Source organism: Aspergillus pseudoviridinutans (assembly GCF_018340605.1).
Source record: "Aspergillus pseudoviridinutans IFM 55266 DNA, scaffold_1, whole genome shotgun sequence".
In the NCBI taxonomy this organism is placed as follows: Eukaryota; Fungi; Ascomycota; class Eurotiomycetes; order Eurotiales; family Aspergillaceae; genus Aspergillus; species Aspergillus pseudoviridinutans.
Window position 1 is genome coordinate 1,823,673 of NW_025091281.1, and position 14,739 is coordinate 1,838,411.

Consider the following 14,739-nt stretch of genomic DNA (forward strand, 5'->3'; position numbering starts at 1 on the left):
ACTTTTCTCTCCTCTTCGCCCAGAGTTTCCTCTAAGAACACCAACATGAAGGCAACCACAGTGGTCAGTGCCATTACTGCCTTCGGCATGGTCAGCGTCGTCTCGGGCACCAAACTCTCCTACGCCATGGCAGAGGCTATCTGCGGCGACCTGGGCGTTATGAATGTCACCGACCTTCCCGAGGGTGTCGATCCCAATGCGGTTCGAACATGCAAGGAGCACCCGGAGGGTGCCTTTCAGAAGAGCCTCGAAAAGCGCGACTGCTGGTTTGGCAGCTCTCTCGGCTGCAGCGTTGGTGGATACTGCTACAAGTCGTGCGCTCAGCCTGGCTCTGGTGAATGGTGCTGGACAGCCCAAAACAATGGATTTGGAGACTGGGTCAGGTGCAAAAGCAGCAGCGACTGCAGTCGCGGGGATCAGTGTGGTGCTGGTGGTTGCAAAGCATGCGGATGCAGCTGCTAAGCTTGGAAAGCAAGCATGGTCTTCGCAAGGGTTTGGATAGAGGCGTACTGCCATGTAGTACACCTCTACCTGCACGCGAGTTTGTTTAATGATAGGAAGCCGGGTCTTGCCAGGTACTTTAGCTACAGACCATAAAGTCTTTCAATTTAAAGCACGTACTTGCCAGGAGTAGGGCAAAGCTGCAAGCGCCCTTGTCCTTAGCGGATTCGGATTTGGATTTTCTCATACTCCGTCCCAGCCACTCATGGAAACCGTGGCTATGCGGAGACTGCTCCACTGCCTACGGAGTACTTGGCAGCTTAGCAGTTAGCTACACTTGTTGTCATACATCAAACCACTCTGCCAAAGGGCGCCAAGACAACCGTCTCTAGCTAGTAGGAATGATAGCAGTAGGGTCACCACAGCAGGGAATACAACACTTGTTATATATATATTTCTGCCTTCAATATGCGCCTGATTTGAAGGCTTGGCTCCTCCTAAGCTTGTGTCCAGGGGTTCCCTAAGCCCTCTCTTGACCTCTGTGTGCCTAATGACCTCAGTGCGTGGGAAGTATAGATACCAAGGTTGCCGATGCAGCGGGCTTTACATGCATTCTCTTATTTACCGAGGCATTTGCGTCTTTACAGGATCGACCTCTTGACTCATATAGACCACTGACGGAATGGATACAGTTGGTCAGAGGCTTGGTATCAGTATTCGATGCTCTGTCTGATCTATTTCCCTACTGTCGACAGCTCCAAATTGCCTGAGGGGCCCCCTGTGTATCATAAATTTGGCTGCTTGGATTGTGAGCCTAGGCGTGTAATGGATTCTCTTTAGACTCCCTTCCCCTTTAGGTCCTCTAGTCCTTCTGCCAAATATTTCCTCGCGTGGCTTTTGAGAAGAGGGCACATGGTATACTATCTGTGTGTTGCAAACTGATTTCCCTTTCTCCTCCTTAGTAGGGGCCTTCTAACCGGCCATGCGCGTCAACTGCCAGATGAGAGGCAGATTCGGATGTGATGATAGAGGGAATCTGGCGCAGTTGTACTCTCCGTACGAACTGGATTTCCGATTCGTAGATCTCGGGGACGTAGGAAACCACCCTTAGATGTGTTCCACGGCCGATTGTCATCTTTGTCGATCCCTACGTGCTTGTGGTCAAACTTTCAGAGTGTTCCAATCAGGATGCCATAGTCCAGCTGTACAGTCAGGTCACCGGCCATCTGGCATTTATATAGTTAGGAGTGATGAATAGTAAAAACAGTAGTTAAGTCGGCCTACGCGTCATGATGGGACGAGGCATAGAGCCTCCCAGAATGCTGCTTATGAAATTCATCATGGAACTTTGTTTAATGTTGAGAAACCACCACGAGCGGGCCCGGGTGCAGTCGCCAAGATGGCGAGGCGCGCAGGAGTCACAAAGGGGCCAGCAATCCCCTTTGTGGAAATTTCCACACTCCCCACATTTCTTTCGCTCTATAGCTATATTAGCATTGCCACTAGATGCTTGTCATAAAGGTTGAATCGATAGACTGACTCTTAGAAGCGGGGGCAGGGGCCGGGGTAATTCCTGTCGTCGCGCTGAGATGCCATGGCGGGAGGGCAGCTCTTCTCTGCATTATAAAGAATTGCTCAAATGGCATCCTCTGTACAGCCTAAATCCGAGATTTCTATTTGGAAGGTATCAACGAAAGATCGCGTCGCTGATCCACCTTTGACAGACCATTCATACCGCCACAAAGCTGATTGGATCTACTGCGTGAGGCTGACCTGCGTCATCGCTTCTTGGATGTCCATGCCACGTTAAGGGCCAGTCCCCAGAATTTGCCCGCAATCATAGTCCAGAGAATTGTGAGGGTAATATTCCGGAGTCCATCGGAGCATGGTAGCCTAGTTGCCATCATTCGAAGCCACAATGTGCTCGTCTCAGCATTGTAGTTCCTCATGAAAGGTCAGTTGAGAACGAGCAATAAAATGGCCCGGCTTACCAATTTCAGAGGTCTGCAGCTCTTATGGTCTCCATACATGAGATGTCGGGACTCACCGAGGAAGAATTTCCCTGTCCTTGACCTCGAAGTAAATGAAAGGCTGTAAATCGGCCGGTATAAACACGAATACCCAACTCGACGTGGCAGATTGGCCATAGAGGGATGCCATTGCCGCGGATGCACGCGCAATGAAGATCACAATTGGTTCCATGTCTTCTTTTGGAGGAAGGAAACCTGAGAATCAATACGATTTCTTTGAAGCGACACTGTAAGTATCTAGCAAAGAAAGCAAACGTCCTCCACAATTGTGCTCTTGAGAGGAAACGAAAGTGAGACAGTTCTTCGGAAGTACGAGCTGGATGCCCAGGGGCACGAAGGAGGAAAGGGAGACTCCCTTCAGTGTTTGTGATCCTGCTTGTACACAGTCTCTTCGGGGGGGTTCAAAGTTGAAATAGTATCAGAAACATGTTTGATGAATTCATCTGCATGAGAAATGCAGTTGCATTATTGAGCTGCTCTGGCATCTCAGCAGCTGTCTCGGCTGAAAACGGCATTTTGCTTTGGATTGATGAAGCAAGGCTTGGGGGCAATGGCAGGTTTATATCCTTATATCAACAATGACAAGCAGCTGAGTCTGGTGAATGTCAGCAGCTCATCAGAGCAGGATAGTCAAAGAAGTGAATAGCCTTCCATAGAGCCCTATCTGACCATTGTAAGTCAATGTCGTCATCTGTAGGGCCCAATCACATTTCCGGGTTGGGGATAGGGATAAAATTAATTCACTAAGGATACGTCATCATGTTTAAAGCTAAGTAAAGTGAATGAAGTTGTTGGACTGATATCAATCCGTCAACAATAAGTCTCTCAAGCCATTGTGCCATAAAATCGAACTGCCTCAGGCATGAAAGACACATGGGGACAAACAGAGCAAACAAGCTACGATAAGATAAGCGATAAGGATAAGATGATAAGGCGATATGGACGACAACTCCGGAAGCAACACCTCGTCATCGATTCATCCCTTGCTCACTACAGAATCAACATGGTGAGTTCTATATGGACGTCCCAATTAGAATTTAAAGCTGACCAGAGTAGCATAGTCGTTGTCTATCCACCTGCCTCAAGGGGCGATTTTGGTCACTTCCTTCCAGGAGGATAACTCAACAAATTGGAGTGCCATTTAGGAAACCCGTTGGCCAGCCTAGACAATGGCCTGCTTTCGCACAGCTACGCGCTGCTACGGTAGATGCTACTCAGAAGGGCCCAAACCTCAGCGGATCCCCCACACCCACAGTGCGCGTGCAAGGGCCGGGCAGCGAGGACCAGGACGACCACAAAGCCAGCCTCATCTCACAACTCAAGAGCATCCCCCAGGACACCAGCTTTCTGCGAATTGAGGAAAGCACTCCCTCGGACAAGGAATGGTCAATCCTCGGGGAGCACTTTACCAACATCCGCGACCTGGAACTGGACAGCGGGTACGACGAGGGCCTCAACGATAAAGAGATGCCCCTGCACTGGCCCCTCGAACGGCTGGAGATCAGCTCCGCCTCGGGCCAGGTCATCCAAACACCCTTCATCCTCCAAGGCCGAGTAAAGCATCTCGCTCTGATCTTCACCTCTGGTCTACGATTCGAAGGCCCCACGAACGCAGAACTGCAGCGCGTGAATCGCGAAGCCATTGAGCGCGGCGAGGCCACGCCGAGATACATCACGCTAGACGAGGGCACACCGGCGAAGAGAACGATCGAGGTGACGTATATCCCTGAGCTGGTGGCGCAATGGATGACGGACAAGTACTCCAAGCCCCATCCGCAGGTGGAGTCGGCGAACCTGCCTCCCGCGCAGATCACCACGGACACGCTGGAGATTGTGGAGAACGACGCGCTGGATGCTTTCTGCCGGATGGCGGTGGCGTTGCCTCATGTGGTTGATAATCTCAAGACGCTGACGCTGCGCTCGACGCATGGGCTGGACTTCCACTATGCGAAAGAGAGCATGTTTGTGACTGTGCTCCCGCATCTGCTGAACCTGCAGACGCTGCGGTTGAGCGTGGGGGATATTTTCGAGGACAAGGAGTATCTGCCAAACCTGTATACAAAGTTGCCGCCGAGTTTGTCGGCCCTCTACTTTCGGGGTCCGGCATCCCTGTGTCAGTCGAAGAAGTGGGAGAAGTGGATTGAGTCTTTCGCGTCGAAGGATTATCTCCCCGAGTTGAAGAAGCTGGGTTTCGTGCTTGACTTGCATTATGAAGGTGACAAGAATGGAAGGAAAGAGGTCCAGGCGCCAGAAGCGGTTCTTCGGGAAGCTCGAGCTGCTTGCGACCGGCTGTATGCCGTTGCAAAGGACCGTGGAATCACGATTGAGCCTATGCGTGATGAGTGGGCAGACGAGTTTGAACATCTCCGACAAGTGGATGATCGCTGGGGCGCCTTGTGAGCCTTGCTGATTACTTATTTGCGCCGAATACTTTCGTTTATTTATGGTATAAGGAATATCTACACTTATACCCTTCACTGATGTTTTAAGCGACCTCTGGCCGCCACCAAAAAAGTCCAACCGCACATCATTAGGGGCCTTGCGCCCACCATATATTAATATGTAACTCAGAATCAACTCCTCCTCACTCAACTATCACTCTCCATGTACCTCTTGTAGAGGATTTCCTGTAATGTTCTGACCAGTTCGCCAAAGGTCCCTGCGGCTGAAATGTCGGTTATACTCAGCTCCACGTCGAAATGTCTTCGGAGTGCACCAATACTCTCCATCATCATAAGAGAGTCAATCCCCATGTCAGCAATCTGCGCCAGACTTAATTCCTCAACTTCGTGTTTGCTTAACTGTAGTCGAATCACATTAAGAATGAATTCCCATGCTCGTTCCTCTTTGAACATCTCCGGGTTTTGTTTGGCCTCCGAGAAGAACTGCTTGGCCTCGTCAAGGAGATCCATCCGCGACGTATACTGAGTGTGTTCCAGGTTTTCGTACAGCCGATATCGAGCATCTTGAGACCATAATGGCCTAGCGAGAGGGTCTGATTGTGGCTTGGTCGAACTCATGCCCACGATCACCTGGGACGGCTCTGACTGAACAGCTGGGGGTGTCGACTTTGAGCTCTCGATCGCCAGCTGCAGGGCAGTGAGAACATCGCCTTCTTCGAGGATTCGAGTACCGAAAGCCACCGCGCTCTTTAACAACTCGGGAGTCCTAGTAAAGCACCCGATATCGCCCACCGCGCCAAGATTAACGGTGGTTGCTGGCAAACCTAGCGAGTGGCAATATCTGACAAAGGCGTCTAGGAACCCGTTGGCCGAAGCATAGCTGGCTTGACCGATAATTCCACAGAGGCTGGCGATGGAACTGAAAACAACAAAGAAATCAAGATCTGCAGTGCCGAGCGCATGGTGGAGATTCCAAGCGCCATCCACTTTGGGGCTTTGGACGGCAACCCAATCTTCATGCGAAGACTTCAGCAGCGGAGCAGACTGATTCCGATTACACAAGAGTCAGCCACAGTTATCGTATATAGGGAGGTCATTGGCGACTTACTTTTAGAACCATACCGAGGTGAATCACCCCAGATATGGGCTTGGGGCTTTTTGCTATGGCACTGCGCACGTCGTTTATATCCGACACATCTCCTCCTACCACGACGACATTGCACCCTTGGAATCGAAGTTCCTCAAGGAATGCCTGGTCAGAGGGAGATTTGGCTCCAGATCGCGAAAGTATAACCAGGGTTTTTGCACCATTTTCAACCATCCAGTTAGATACCGCTCTTCCTATTCCCCCTAGACCTCCGACGAGAAGATACGCGGCGTCTGGTGCAAATCGGGGGCTGGGCTTAATCATTGCGATTGAATCAGCATCTTCACCAGCCGCTATCTTAACCAATATCTTGCCGATATGTGTCCCTCGTTGCATATATGCCAAAGCCTGGTGGGCGTGGCTCGCGTCAAATACTTTTATCGGATGGATCGGCTTGAGGTGCCCTCCCCGATTCAATCTATAGAATGATTGTCTGAGCCTGGACATACGTCTGTCATTATTACGCCCTCGACATTGTCACATCAGGCCCGAACTCACCTCTGAAATCGTTCCGGGCTTTCTAGCAGAAGCTGCAGCAAATCGACACCGATAAAAGTTCTGTTCGCTGCAAAAGTCTCCATGTTCAACCTGCCATGGCCCATGAGGTCACGCTTCCCTATTTCGATCATTTTGCCGAACTTTGCGACACACTTCCAGGATTCGTGGAGCAGGGCACCAGAGAGTGAGTTTAAAACAATGTCGACACCTTTTCCCTCTGTCTCTTGCATCACCCCAGAAACAAAGGATGCGTTCCGAGACGCAAAAATATTGCTTCGGGGTATGCCGAAGTTGTCGACGAGATACTGTACCTTCTGTCCATTCCCAACTGTGGCAAAGATCTGGTTTGACAAAATTAGCGAACTTTCATTTTCTCCTTGATACATATCCAGGCTTACTTTGGCATTCATCATCTGGCATACACGGATTGCGGCCTGTCCTACCGCTCCGCATGCCGAGTGAATCAGGACGGACTGTCCGTACTACGTAAGTTCATTTTCTGGGTAAATTTGTAGCAAGAATACTCGTACCTGGCCATTCTCGAGCTGTCCAACAGTGAGAAGCGAGTAGATCGCGGTTGCATATCCGATCGGCACTGTGGCTGCATCTTCCAAAGACATGTCGCTAGCAACCGGAAAACAGAACTGACTGGCAGTGGTAACACTTGTAGCCAAGAGTCCCGTGCCTATAACGTGGACTTTGTCTCCAGGTTGAAGATGTGTAACTCGTGGCCCAACCTGCCGGACAATCCCGCTGGCCTCAAGGCCCATTCCATGTTCATTCCCAATGAACCCGGACGAGACCATAACGTCCTATTCAAGCTCAGCCCGTGATTAAGTATTTTGCTCATTGTTAGCACCTACCCTGAAATTCAGTCCGACAAAATGCACATCCACAGTCACATCGTCCTCACCGAGGCGAGGGGGTGACTTTTGTCTCCAGATGACAGGGTCCCTGCCATCGAGCTTCCCAACCTCGAGTATCCGAGGAGCATCATCGGTATCCAAAACGGGTCTGATATCACGGTGTGCCAACCAATGGAATCGGCCGACATGCACGACATCTTTGTGTATGGCAAACTCGCACTCGGGATGTGACACTCCTTGGGTGCACTGCTGCCGGAACTTCTCGTACACTTTCACCAGCAATCCGGCTGCTGTAAAATTAAATTCTTCCACTTCGAGGGTTGCAAACTGAATCGACTCTTCGTATCGGATCGTTCTCGCTAAACCTAGAATCAGACCATATGACGGATCCTCGCATGTCATTTGCGAGGCTTTGGTAACCCACAGTGTCCGTCGCCTTTGTGAGATATAACGTAGCAGTGCGTCGTATCTCTCCTTTGAGATATTTTGCAAAAACGCCTCCTCCAGGTCCAAAAGACAGACAACGTCTTCTGTGTCCTGTGGTAGGTCCTCCAGCGTGAAGAACTCAACAGCATATCCTTCCTTACGCAGTAGTCGAGTAACCGCTTGCGTCCATTGGTGTGAATGCGAGTTGCATAACAGGTGAACGGCACCCTTCTGATTCTCCAGATACGGAGACTTTGCAAATATGCTCTGCTTTAAGGACCATGGATAAGCATTGAACAGGCAGGACGTGAGCTCGGTCTGCTCGTATCCAGTTTCACAGAGTTTCTCCTTCCAGCACTCAGGCGGGTAAAGGTTCTTGTGCTGAGAACCATGGCTAAAGATGGAAACTCCTGGAATCAAGCTCTGATGATATACAGAATGTCAGCCCAGGCGCATTCAGGACCAGGTTTCAGTATATCTGACACGCTCACATACCATGGCATAATCCACGAAGGGAACATCTTTTGTGGGTCAGTCGCACTTCCACTAAAGCATTCTTGGGCGACATCTTACCTGGTGTAACCTCCCGAATCAACAAACGGCCCCCCGGAACAAGCAGACTCCTTAGGTTGTGCAAGGAGGTGTTAGGGTCGGCGTTGGCAGGCAAGTCCTGTGATCAATTTCAGCCCCTGGAGAAAACTTTGGGATATCAGGCATCCGAGCCTACGAACACTAGGAATAATAATCAAATCATAAGACGCTGCTTCAAATCCCTGCTCAATAGGGCTGCTGGCGAGATCAAGAACAGCACACTCAAACCCGTCCATGTCTTTGAATCTGTCACTGTGCTCGACGAGTAATTCCGAAGACATAGCGACAAGGGTATAGTTCTTGAACAACCGTATCCCTTCTGCCGAGTACAAGGAACTCAAAATGCCAGCCGTGGCGCCGCATGTGCTGGACTTGATCTCAAGTATCCTCTGTGCGGGATCCAAGTGTCCTAGCAATGAGAAAGCGAAACCCAGGTCCACGCAGTTTGCAATGAGCTCGTAGAATGACTTGAAACCTGCGTCTCCTACAAAAAAGTCCATAATCGGCGTCCTATTCTCAATGACATCGAGACCGCTCATCAGAAAGCTGCGTATCGGCCGAAATTCTGGTCTGGGAGAAGCGATGGCCTTCTTAACGTCTCTCAATATCTTTGTCCGAATAGATGCTGTACCCATGTCCCAGCCTCTGACCTCAGGAAAAACAGACTGCAGAATTTCCAGGAGTCGATTGAAGTTTTTATTCACCAAACTCTCGTATTGCATCGAAACCTCCAATGTTCCTGTGTAGCTTCCAACTCGTTCCATAAGGTGCATGATACCCAATAGGGTCAATTTGAGTACGAGAGTCATCGCACTGGTGCGCGGGATAGATTTTGCCAAGAAGGCCTTGGGAGAAAGCAAGTCAATGTCCGGCTTCCATTCGAGTCGAGAGCACAACGGGATGTTAACGTCTTTTAACTCCGGGCTATGGTCCAGGGGCAGGAACTTGGCTCCTCTCATGACTAGAGCCACCTCTCCGTTCGATATCCCGATCACATCTCCACCTAATGCTGCGCTCAGTTGGCCGCTCGGGGTTGTCGGGAGACTGGCCTTGAAGGTGGTCTCTTCCCCAACTGGGGCAATGTAGATGCTATCAATTGACACAGGGATTCCAAATCTTGGCATGCGGCGGGAAAGGCCATTGCTCAATGCAACGCCTAGGAGTTGGAGACCTTGATCTATAATCAATGGATGCATGCTATGCTCGTCTTTCACCGTGCGATCAAGGCGTGCCGTAGCTACTGCCTCGTGCCTCATTGGGTTTGCAGTAATATTTCGGAGCCTGCGGAATTCAGGCCCGAAGGCCAGCCCACGTTTGTCCATAACATTATACCACGACTGCGGCTCGATGTGGCGAACGAAAGGATGAACGTCGTCAGTCGAGGTCGCCATCCCTTCCTCCTTGCCTGCCATTACCTGACCCGAACAATGCTTTCGCCAGCGTTGGTTATCGTATGCCGAGATAGTGAAGTCGAACCACTGTGAATCAAGGCTGTCCGTGAGTTTGACTGGTCGCAAGCTTGTGAGTATCTCGGTGGGTTCATCCTCCCGCAATTCGAGAGGCAATACCACAGATAGGTTCTTGATTGAATAGCACTCTTGGCCGTGGATTTGGCGCATTGTTTCACCGGCCATTACAATATAGCCAACGCACGGAAAAAGGATGTCATTACCCACTTGATGGTCTAAAAGCCAGCGTATGCGTTTAAGCTCGAGGCGGTTCCTCCAAGCCGGTTCTTGATCTGATGATTCAAGCGTCCGGACTCCCAGAAGCGGGTGGTGTCCGAATTTTCGATCTCTCCATTCTCTTGCCATGCGGGTCTCGTGCCAATATCTCCTATCATGACCCCACGGATAGCGTGGGAGATCTGTAAGAACCTTCCCGCGGCCACCATTGACCTCCAACAGATCCACTGGAATATGGCGTATGTAAAGCTCCCCTGCAGTGGCGAGTAAAGAACTTACTTGATCCCGGTTCCTTACAAGGGTTGGAATATAGTCCAGTCGCGATGATCCACCACAGTTTCGAAATATGTCCCGCAAGGGTGTCGATAGCGTCGAGTGTGGTCCAATTTCCACGAAGACTCTATTTTCTGTAGTCTGACTCACAAGCGACTGGACCGCAGGGTAAAAGCAGACTTGTGAATCGAGAGTCCGACGCCAATAATCCGCATCCAACTCGGCTGGTGATGCGATCACATCGCACGTTATTGTGGAATACAATGGGACGCCCATTGAAGCATTCCTCAGTAGATGGCGCTTGATCAGCTTTTCATACGCCAGCCCGATTTTCTCCATATGATCTGGTAAGAGTCAGTCTTCCGTATTGGTATGGCAGTACAACTTGTGGAGCCATACGGGAATGATACGCTATGGGCACGTAAAGCCGTCTGCAGAAACTTCCCGGATGCTCCCTTGATATCTGCTGAAGAACGCGGTCCAATGCCTCAGGACTTCCGGACAGAGTGGTGCTCTGGGGGCTGTTGTCGCACGCCACTACAACTTCATCCGTCACGTATCGCAGAGCATCGGACTTACCAATACCCACGGCAGCCATTGCTCCCGGGAGGCTTTGTAACTTTGTGACTTGGCCACGATAGTAGCTAAGAATCATGGCTGTCCTGATTGGGATTGCACCTGCAGCATAAGCTGCAGCGATCTCACCACTCGAGTGTCCAACAACTGAATCTGGCCGAAGCCCCCAGCGTCGAAGGAGGTTAACTAGACCTATCTGGACGGCGGTACAAAGTGGCTGGGCTAGTTCGGGGTTGTTAATTTGGTCATTATCACTTTTGACGAGCTCATCTGGCTAACCGTTAGAACATACAATGTTCGCTTCTGAAGGTGTCCAATTCTTGCCTTGTATTTTCCACCGCGGGGGCTCTTCCAACTTTCGCAATATGTCGTCTATTCGAAATATATCCTCTCGAAAGCTTGGAAATTCAGCCATCAGCTGCTTGCCCATCCCAGGCCACTGTGCCCCCTGCCCGGTAAAGGCGAATGTGAGTGCCGAGAACGCGCAGGTCTCTCGTGACAATTGGAAGTTGCCTATGTCTGGAGTAGATTGGTCTTTTGCCACCACGTAACCCCGATGGGGCAGGTGAACCCTTCTGACTCCCAGAGTGTAGGCCAGATCATGTAGTGATTGCTTAGTGTTTCCAAGGTAAGCTTGAATTTCCCGAGCTCGCAATTGAAGAGCCTCTGCGCCCTTTGCGGAAACAGCAAGCAACCTCTGTTTCGAGATACCATCAGGGATCAAAGAGTCATCTTCACTGCTAGTACGAACTGAGGACCAGGAATCCAAGATAGCCTATCATTTTTCAGCTCGAAAAAGACAATTGAGGGCTATGTGAGGTCTTCTTACATGTGCGTTTGAACCTCCTACACCAAAACTGTTGACGCTAACTCGCTCTGCACGTTCAATTGACAAGGCAGTCGGCTCTGTTGGAACAACGATCCCAGATTGTTGGAAGGGTACTGCATGCAGGCGATCAGTATATGCGAAAGAGAACCCCTAGATACATGTGCACTTACTGCGTGGATTCAGTTTCTTGACATGGATGTTGGGGGGTACTAGCTTGTGCTCTAACACTAAAGTCGCTTTTATGAGGCTTGTAATAGCTGAAGCGCCCTCTGCATGCCCAACATTGGGTTTCACCTGTAGGCCTGTCAGTAAAGGTGGAAGTTAGCCAACTTGAAAGGGGCTGCCAAACCGCTCCAATCATAATACCCTTCTCAAATACGTTCTTAATCGCCGTTACCTCGGCCAAATCGCCTTTTTGAGTTCCCGTGCCATGACATTCAAAAAAGGCTGTACGAGAAAAGTCTTCTATCCCCGCCCTGGCATATGCGTCCCGGATGACCTCCTCCTGGGTTCGTGCTTTGGGAGCCCCTTGAGATTCTTGTCTACCATCGCAGTTCAGGGCTGTTGCACGGATCACAGCTCGCACAGGATCTCCATCCTGGATTGCGTGATCCAATCTCTTGATGAGGATAGCATTTACCGCTTCACCGCGGCCATATCCATCTGCTGCTGCATCGAATGTCTTACAGATTCCATCAGAGGCCATGGCCCGGTAATCAGACAGGGTCGTGCTTATGGTTGGCGTGAAAATGAGATTCGCTCCTGCCACAATCGCCGCTTTGCAATCGCCATCATAGAGTGCCTGACAGGCATCATGTAATGCAGCCATAGAAGAAGAGCATGCTGTATTATATGTGACACTGGGGTTGGACTGTATTAGCCTGCAAATCTTTTCCTCTGGCGGATATTACTCACTCACCTTGGGCCTGTCAAGTCAAATGCATAAGATATAGAATTGGAAATAAAATCCATGGTGCAAGCTACTCGATTGTAGCTAAAATCTTGCGTATCCTGCATCGCAAGCTCCATCCAGTCGTTGCCAAAGACGCCAACATAACACCCAATCTTCTGGCCCGACCCCGACCAGTCTGTTTGTCCGGCATTTTCCATACATTCCCAGACCACCTCTGCTAGCAGTCTCTGACGAGGATCCAGTGCGGCTGCCTGCCGCGCAGGCACATCAAAGAACTTGGCATCGAAGCGCGCTGGGTCCTCACGTAGAAAGTAGCCGTATTCTGTCCGCACGGTGTGAAGGTCAGCAGGGCTGGAATGCGAGCGCGCATTATACCGAGACCATGGAACCCGACAGTGGCCGTCATTCCCCGTGACCAACAAATCCCAGAAGTCACTCTCGGTATTCGCTCCTCCAGGTAATCTCATTGCCATCCCGACGATGGCGACAGGAGGGACTTCACGAGTGCGTCGCATGCTTGAGCCATTTACTTTGGTAGACATTGTACCGCCGTATTTGGAACCTGGCTTGAGTATTATTGTATCCAACAGCCTAAGGACTATCAACGAAGAGAATTCGCAGAGTCGTAGAGTGTCGGAAATGTGTTGGGGATTGGAAATGGCACAGGAAATAATTTTCAATGGCCTGGAACTATCAGTCGTCGCGCCCTTGCTTTATAGAGACGCTTACCAACCGATAGTACCTCAACAGATAGCTCAGGGCCCCTTACATGGCTTTGGACCCAATTCATTCGTACAAGCAGGAATGTAAGGTTTTACCTTAGCAATGTTTACGCTCTCGAGAAACCTCCATCAGGGCGGAATCCTAGTGCCCGTGGGTCCGTCCTACAAATAGCCCTGATTGACATGAATCGAGGTTTATCACACAACCACAAAGCATCCAACTTGAATTCTTCTTTAACTATGCAATTTCAATTATCTATCCCTAGCTTTATTGGACCACCCAACATGAGACCAACCCAGTTCCTTGCTCTCTTGACAGCAGTCTCTCCAGCTGTGAACGCTCTATTGGGGTCGAGCTGCATCAGCACCGTCAATAGTATGAACAAAATCCCGGCACTTTTCATGGAAGCAGGGGAGCGAGTGGCTTGTCAGGCTGGATGCAAGCCCAAGCCGGCCGAATGGCTGAAGTATGGAAAGGAATTCATTAACGGGGTGGTGGAAGACGGGGCTGCTTACTACTGTCAAATTGACGACGGCAAAGATGTCTTCGCCGTGTACCTTGACCAGATATTTCACGATGTCATGGAAAGATGCGAAGCAAAACTGAACGGTAACCATGTTTGTGGCGACCCGGAAGAATTGAGTGAATTCAAAAATTGTGTTCTCTCGAACAATTGGCACTCTTTTGTCCTCGCCCCGAATATACTCCTTGCTGCCGTATGCGTCGTCGGAGAGATGCAAACTGGTGGACAGCTATATCAACAGCTCACAGCTATGGGACCATGATTTCCCCAAACGCGCAAAAAAATATATCGGTAATTGCAATAACGATCTGTGAAGGTGGGGAGAAATGGCGAGAGATAAGGCTTTCTCGCTCCTCCGGCATTTTCAATGGAATCACAACTGGGTGAAATGTTGAGAACCGAATACTTCCTTTCTTCGGGGATAAGAGGGGGAAGGATTGGATTATTGTAGATTAACTATTTCCAACTTGAACAGAGTCTCCTTGGAAGAAACCTTTGGACACCGGTGGGAGTTATGCGAGTACCTTCAGTGAAGTTCGGTCACCTTACGTATTTAGATACTACCAATTTCCGCATCTACAAGCAGTTTCGAGCTATCTACCATCTATCCCCGGTAAAGCGGTCCATTTTAGAGCATCTTCACTATAGGCACACGCTCATGCACAGCTGTATTATGGTCCAGAATGCCCTTTGGTAGAGAAAGTCTGGTGGGTTGACGTATATGGGCCACTTGACAAGGAGCAATCGACCTGAAGCCTAGGGTTGTTACTCCAGTTGACCTGCGCCTCCAATCGAACACCTTGGTATTTATACGTC

General features: G+C 50.1%; 4 protein-coding genes across 4 annotated transcripts; 3 read left to right on the top strand and 1 right to left on the bottom strand.

Moving 5' to 3' along the window:
• Positions 1 to 45: 45 nt before the first annotated feature.
• Asppvi_000650 (uncharacterized protein) lies at positions 46 to 502 on the top strand (the record flags this gene model as incomplete). Its single annotated transcript, XM_043296959.1, has 2 exons — positions 46 to 229; positions 276 to 502. 2 exons carry the CDS (start codon positions 46 to 48, stop codon positions 500 to 502), a joined length of 411 nt encoding a protein of 136 aa, XP_043152894.1.
• Positions 503 to 3,409: 2,907 nt separating this feature from the next.
• Positions 3,410 to 4,871, top strand: Asppvi_000651 (uncharacterized protein; the record flags this gene model as incomplete). Its single annotated transcript, XM_043296960.1, has 2 exons — positions 3,410 to 3,477; positions 3,533 to 4,871. The coding sequence occupies 2 exons, from the start codon at positions 3,410 to 3,412 to the stop codon at positions 4,869 to 4,871; spliced, it is 1,407 nt and encodes a 468-aa protein (XP_043152895.1).
• Positions 4,872 to 5,059: 188 nt separating this feature from the next.
• On the bottom strand, positions 5,060 to 13,219 carry Asppvi_000652 (type I iterative polyketide synthase; the record flags this gene model as incomplete). Its single annotated transcript, XM_043296961.1, has 14 exons — positions 5,060 to 5,917; positions 5,982 to 6,459; positions 6,519 to 6,859; positions 7,049 to 7,330; positions 7,382 to 8,233; positions 8,306 to 8,331; positions 8,384 to 8,480; positions 8,542 to 10,703; positions 10,759 to 11,157; positions 11,215 to 11,710; positions 11,765 to 11,877; positions 11,935 to 12,058; positions 12,114 to 12,624; positions 12,684 to 13,219. The coding sequence occupies 14 exons, from the start codon at positions 13,217 to 13,219 to the stop codon at positions 5,060 to 5,062; spliced, it is 7,275 nt and encodes a 2,424-aa protein (XP_043152896.1).
• A 465-nt stretch (positions 13,220 to 13,684) lies between these two features.
• Asppvi_000653 (uncharacterized protein) lies at positions 13,685 to 14,185 on the top strand (the record flags this gene model as incomplete). The annotated part of the gene is made up of 1 exon (XM_043296962.1): positions 13,685 to 14,185. The coding sequence occupies one exon, from the start codon at positions 13,685 to 13,687 to the stop codon at positions 14,183 to 14,185; it is 501 nt and encodes a 166-aa protein (XP_043152897.1).
• Positions 14,186 to 14,739: the final 554 nt, after the last annotated feature.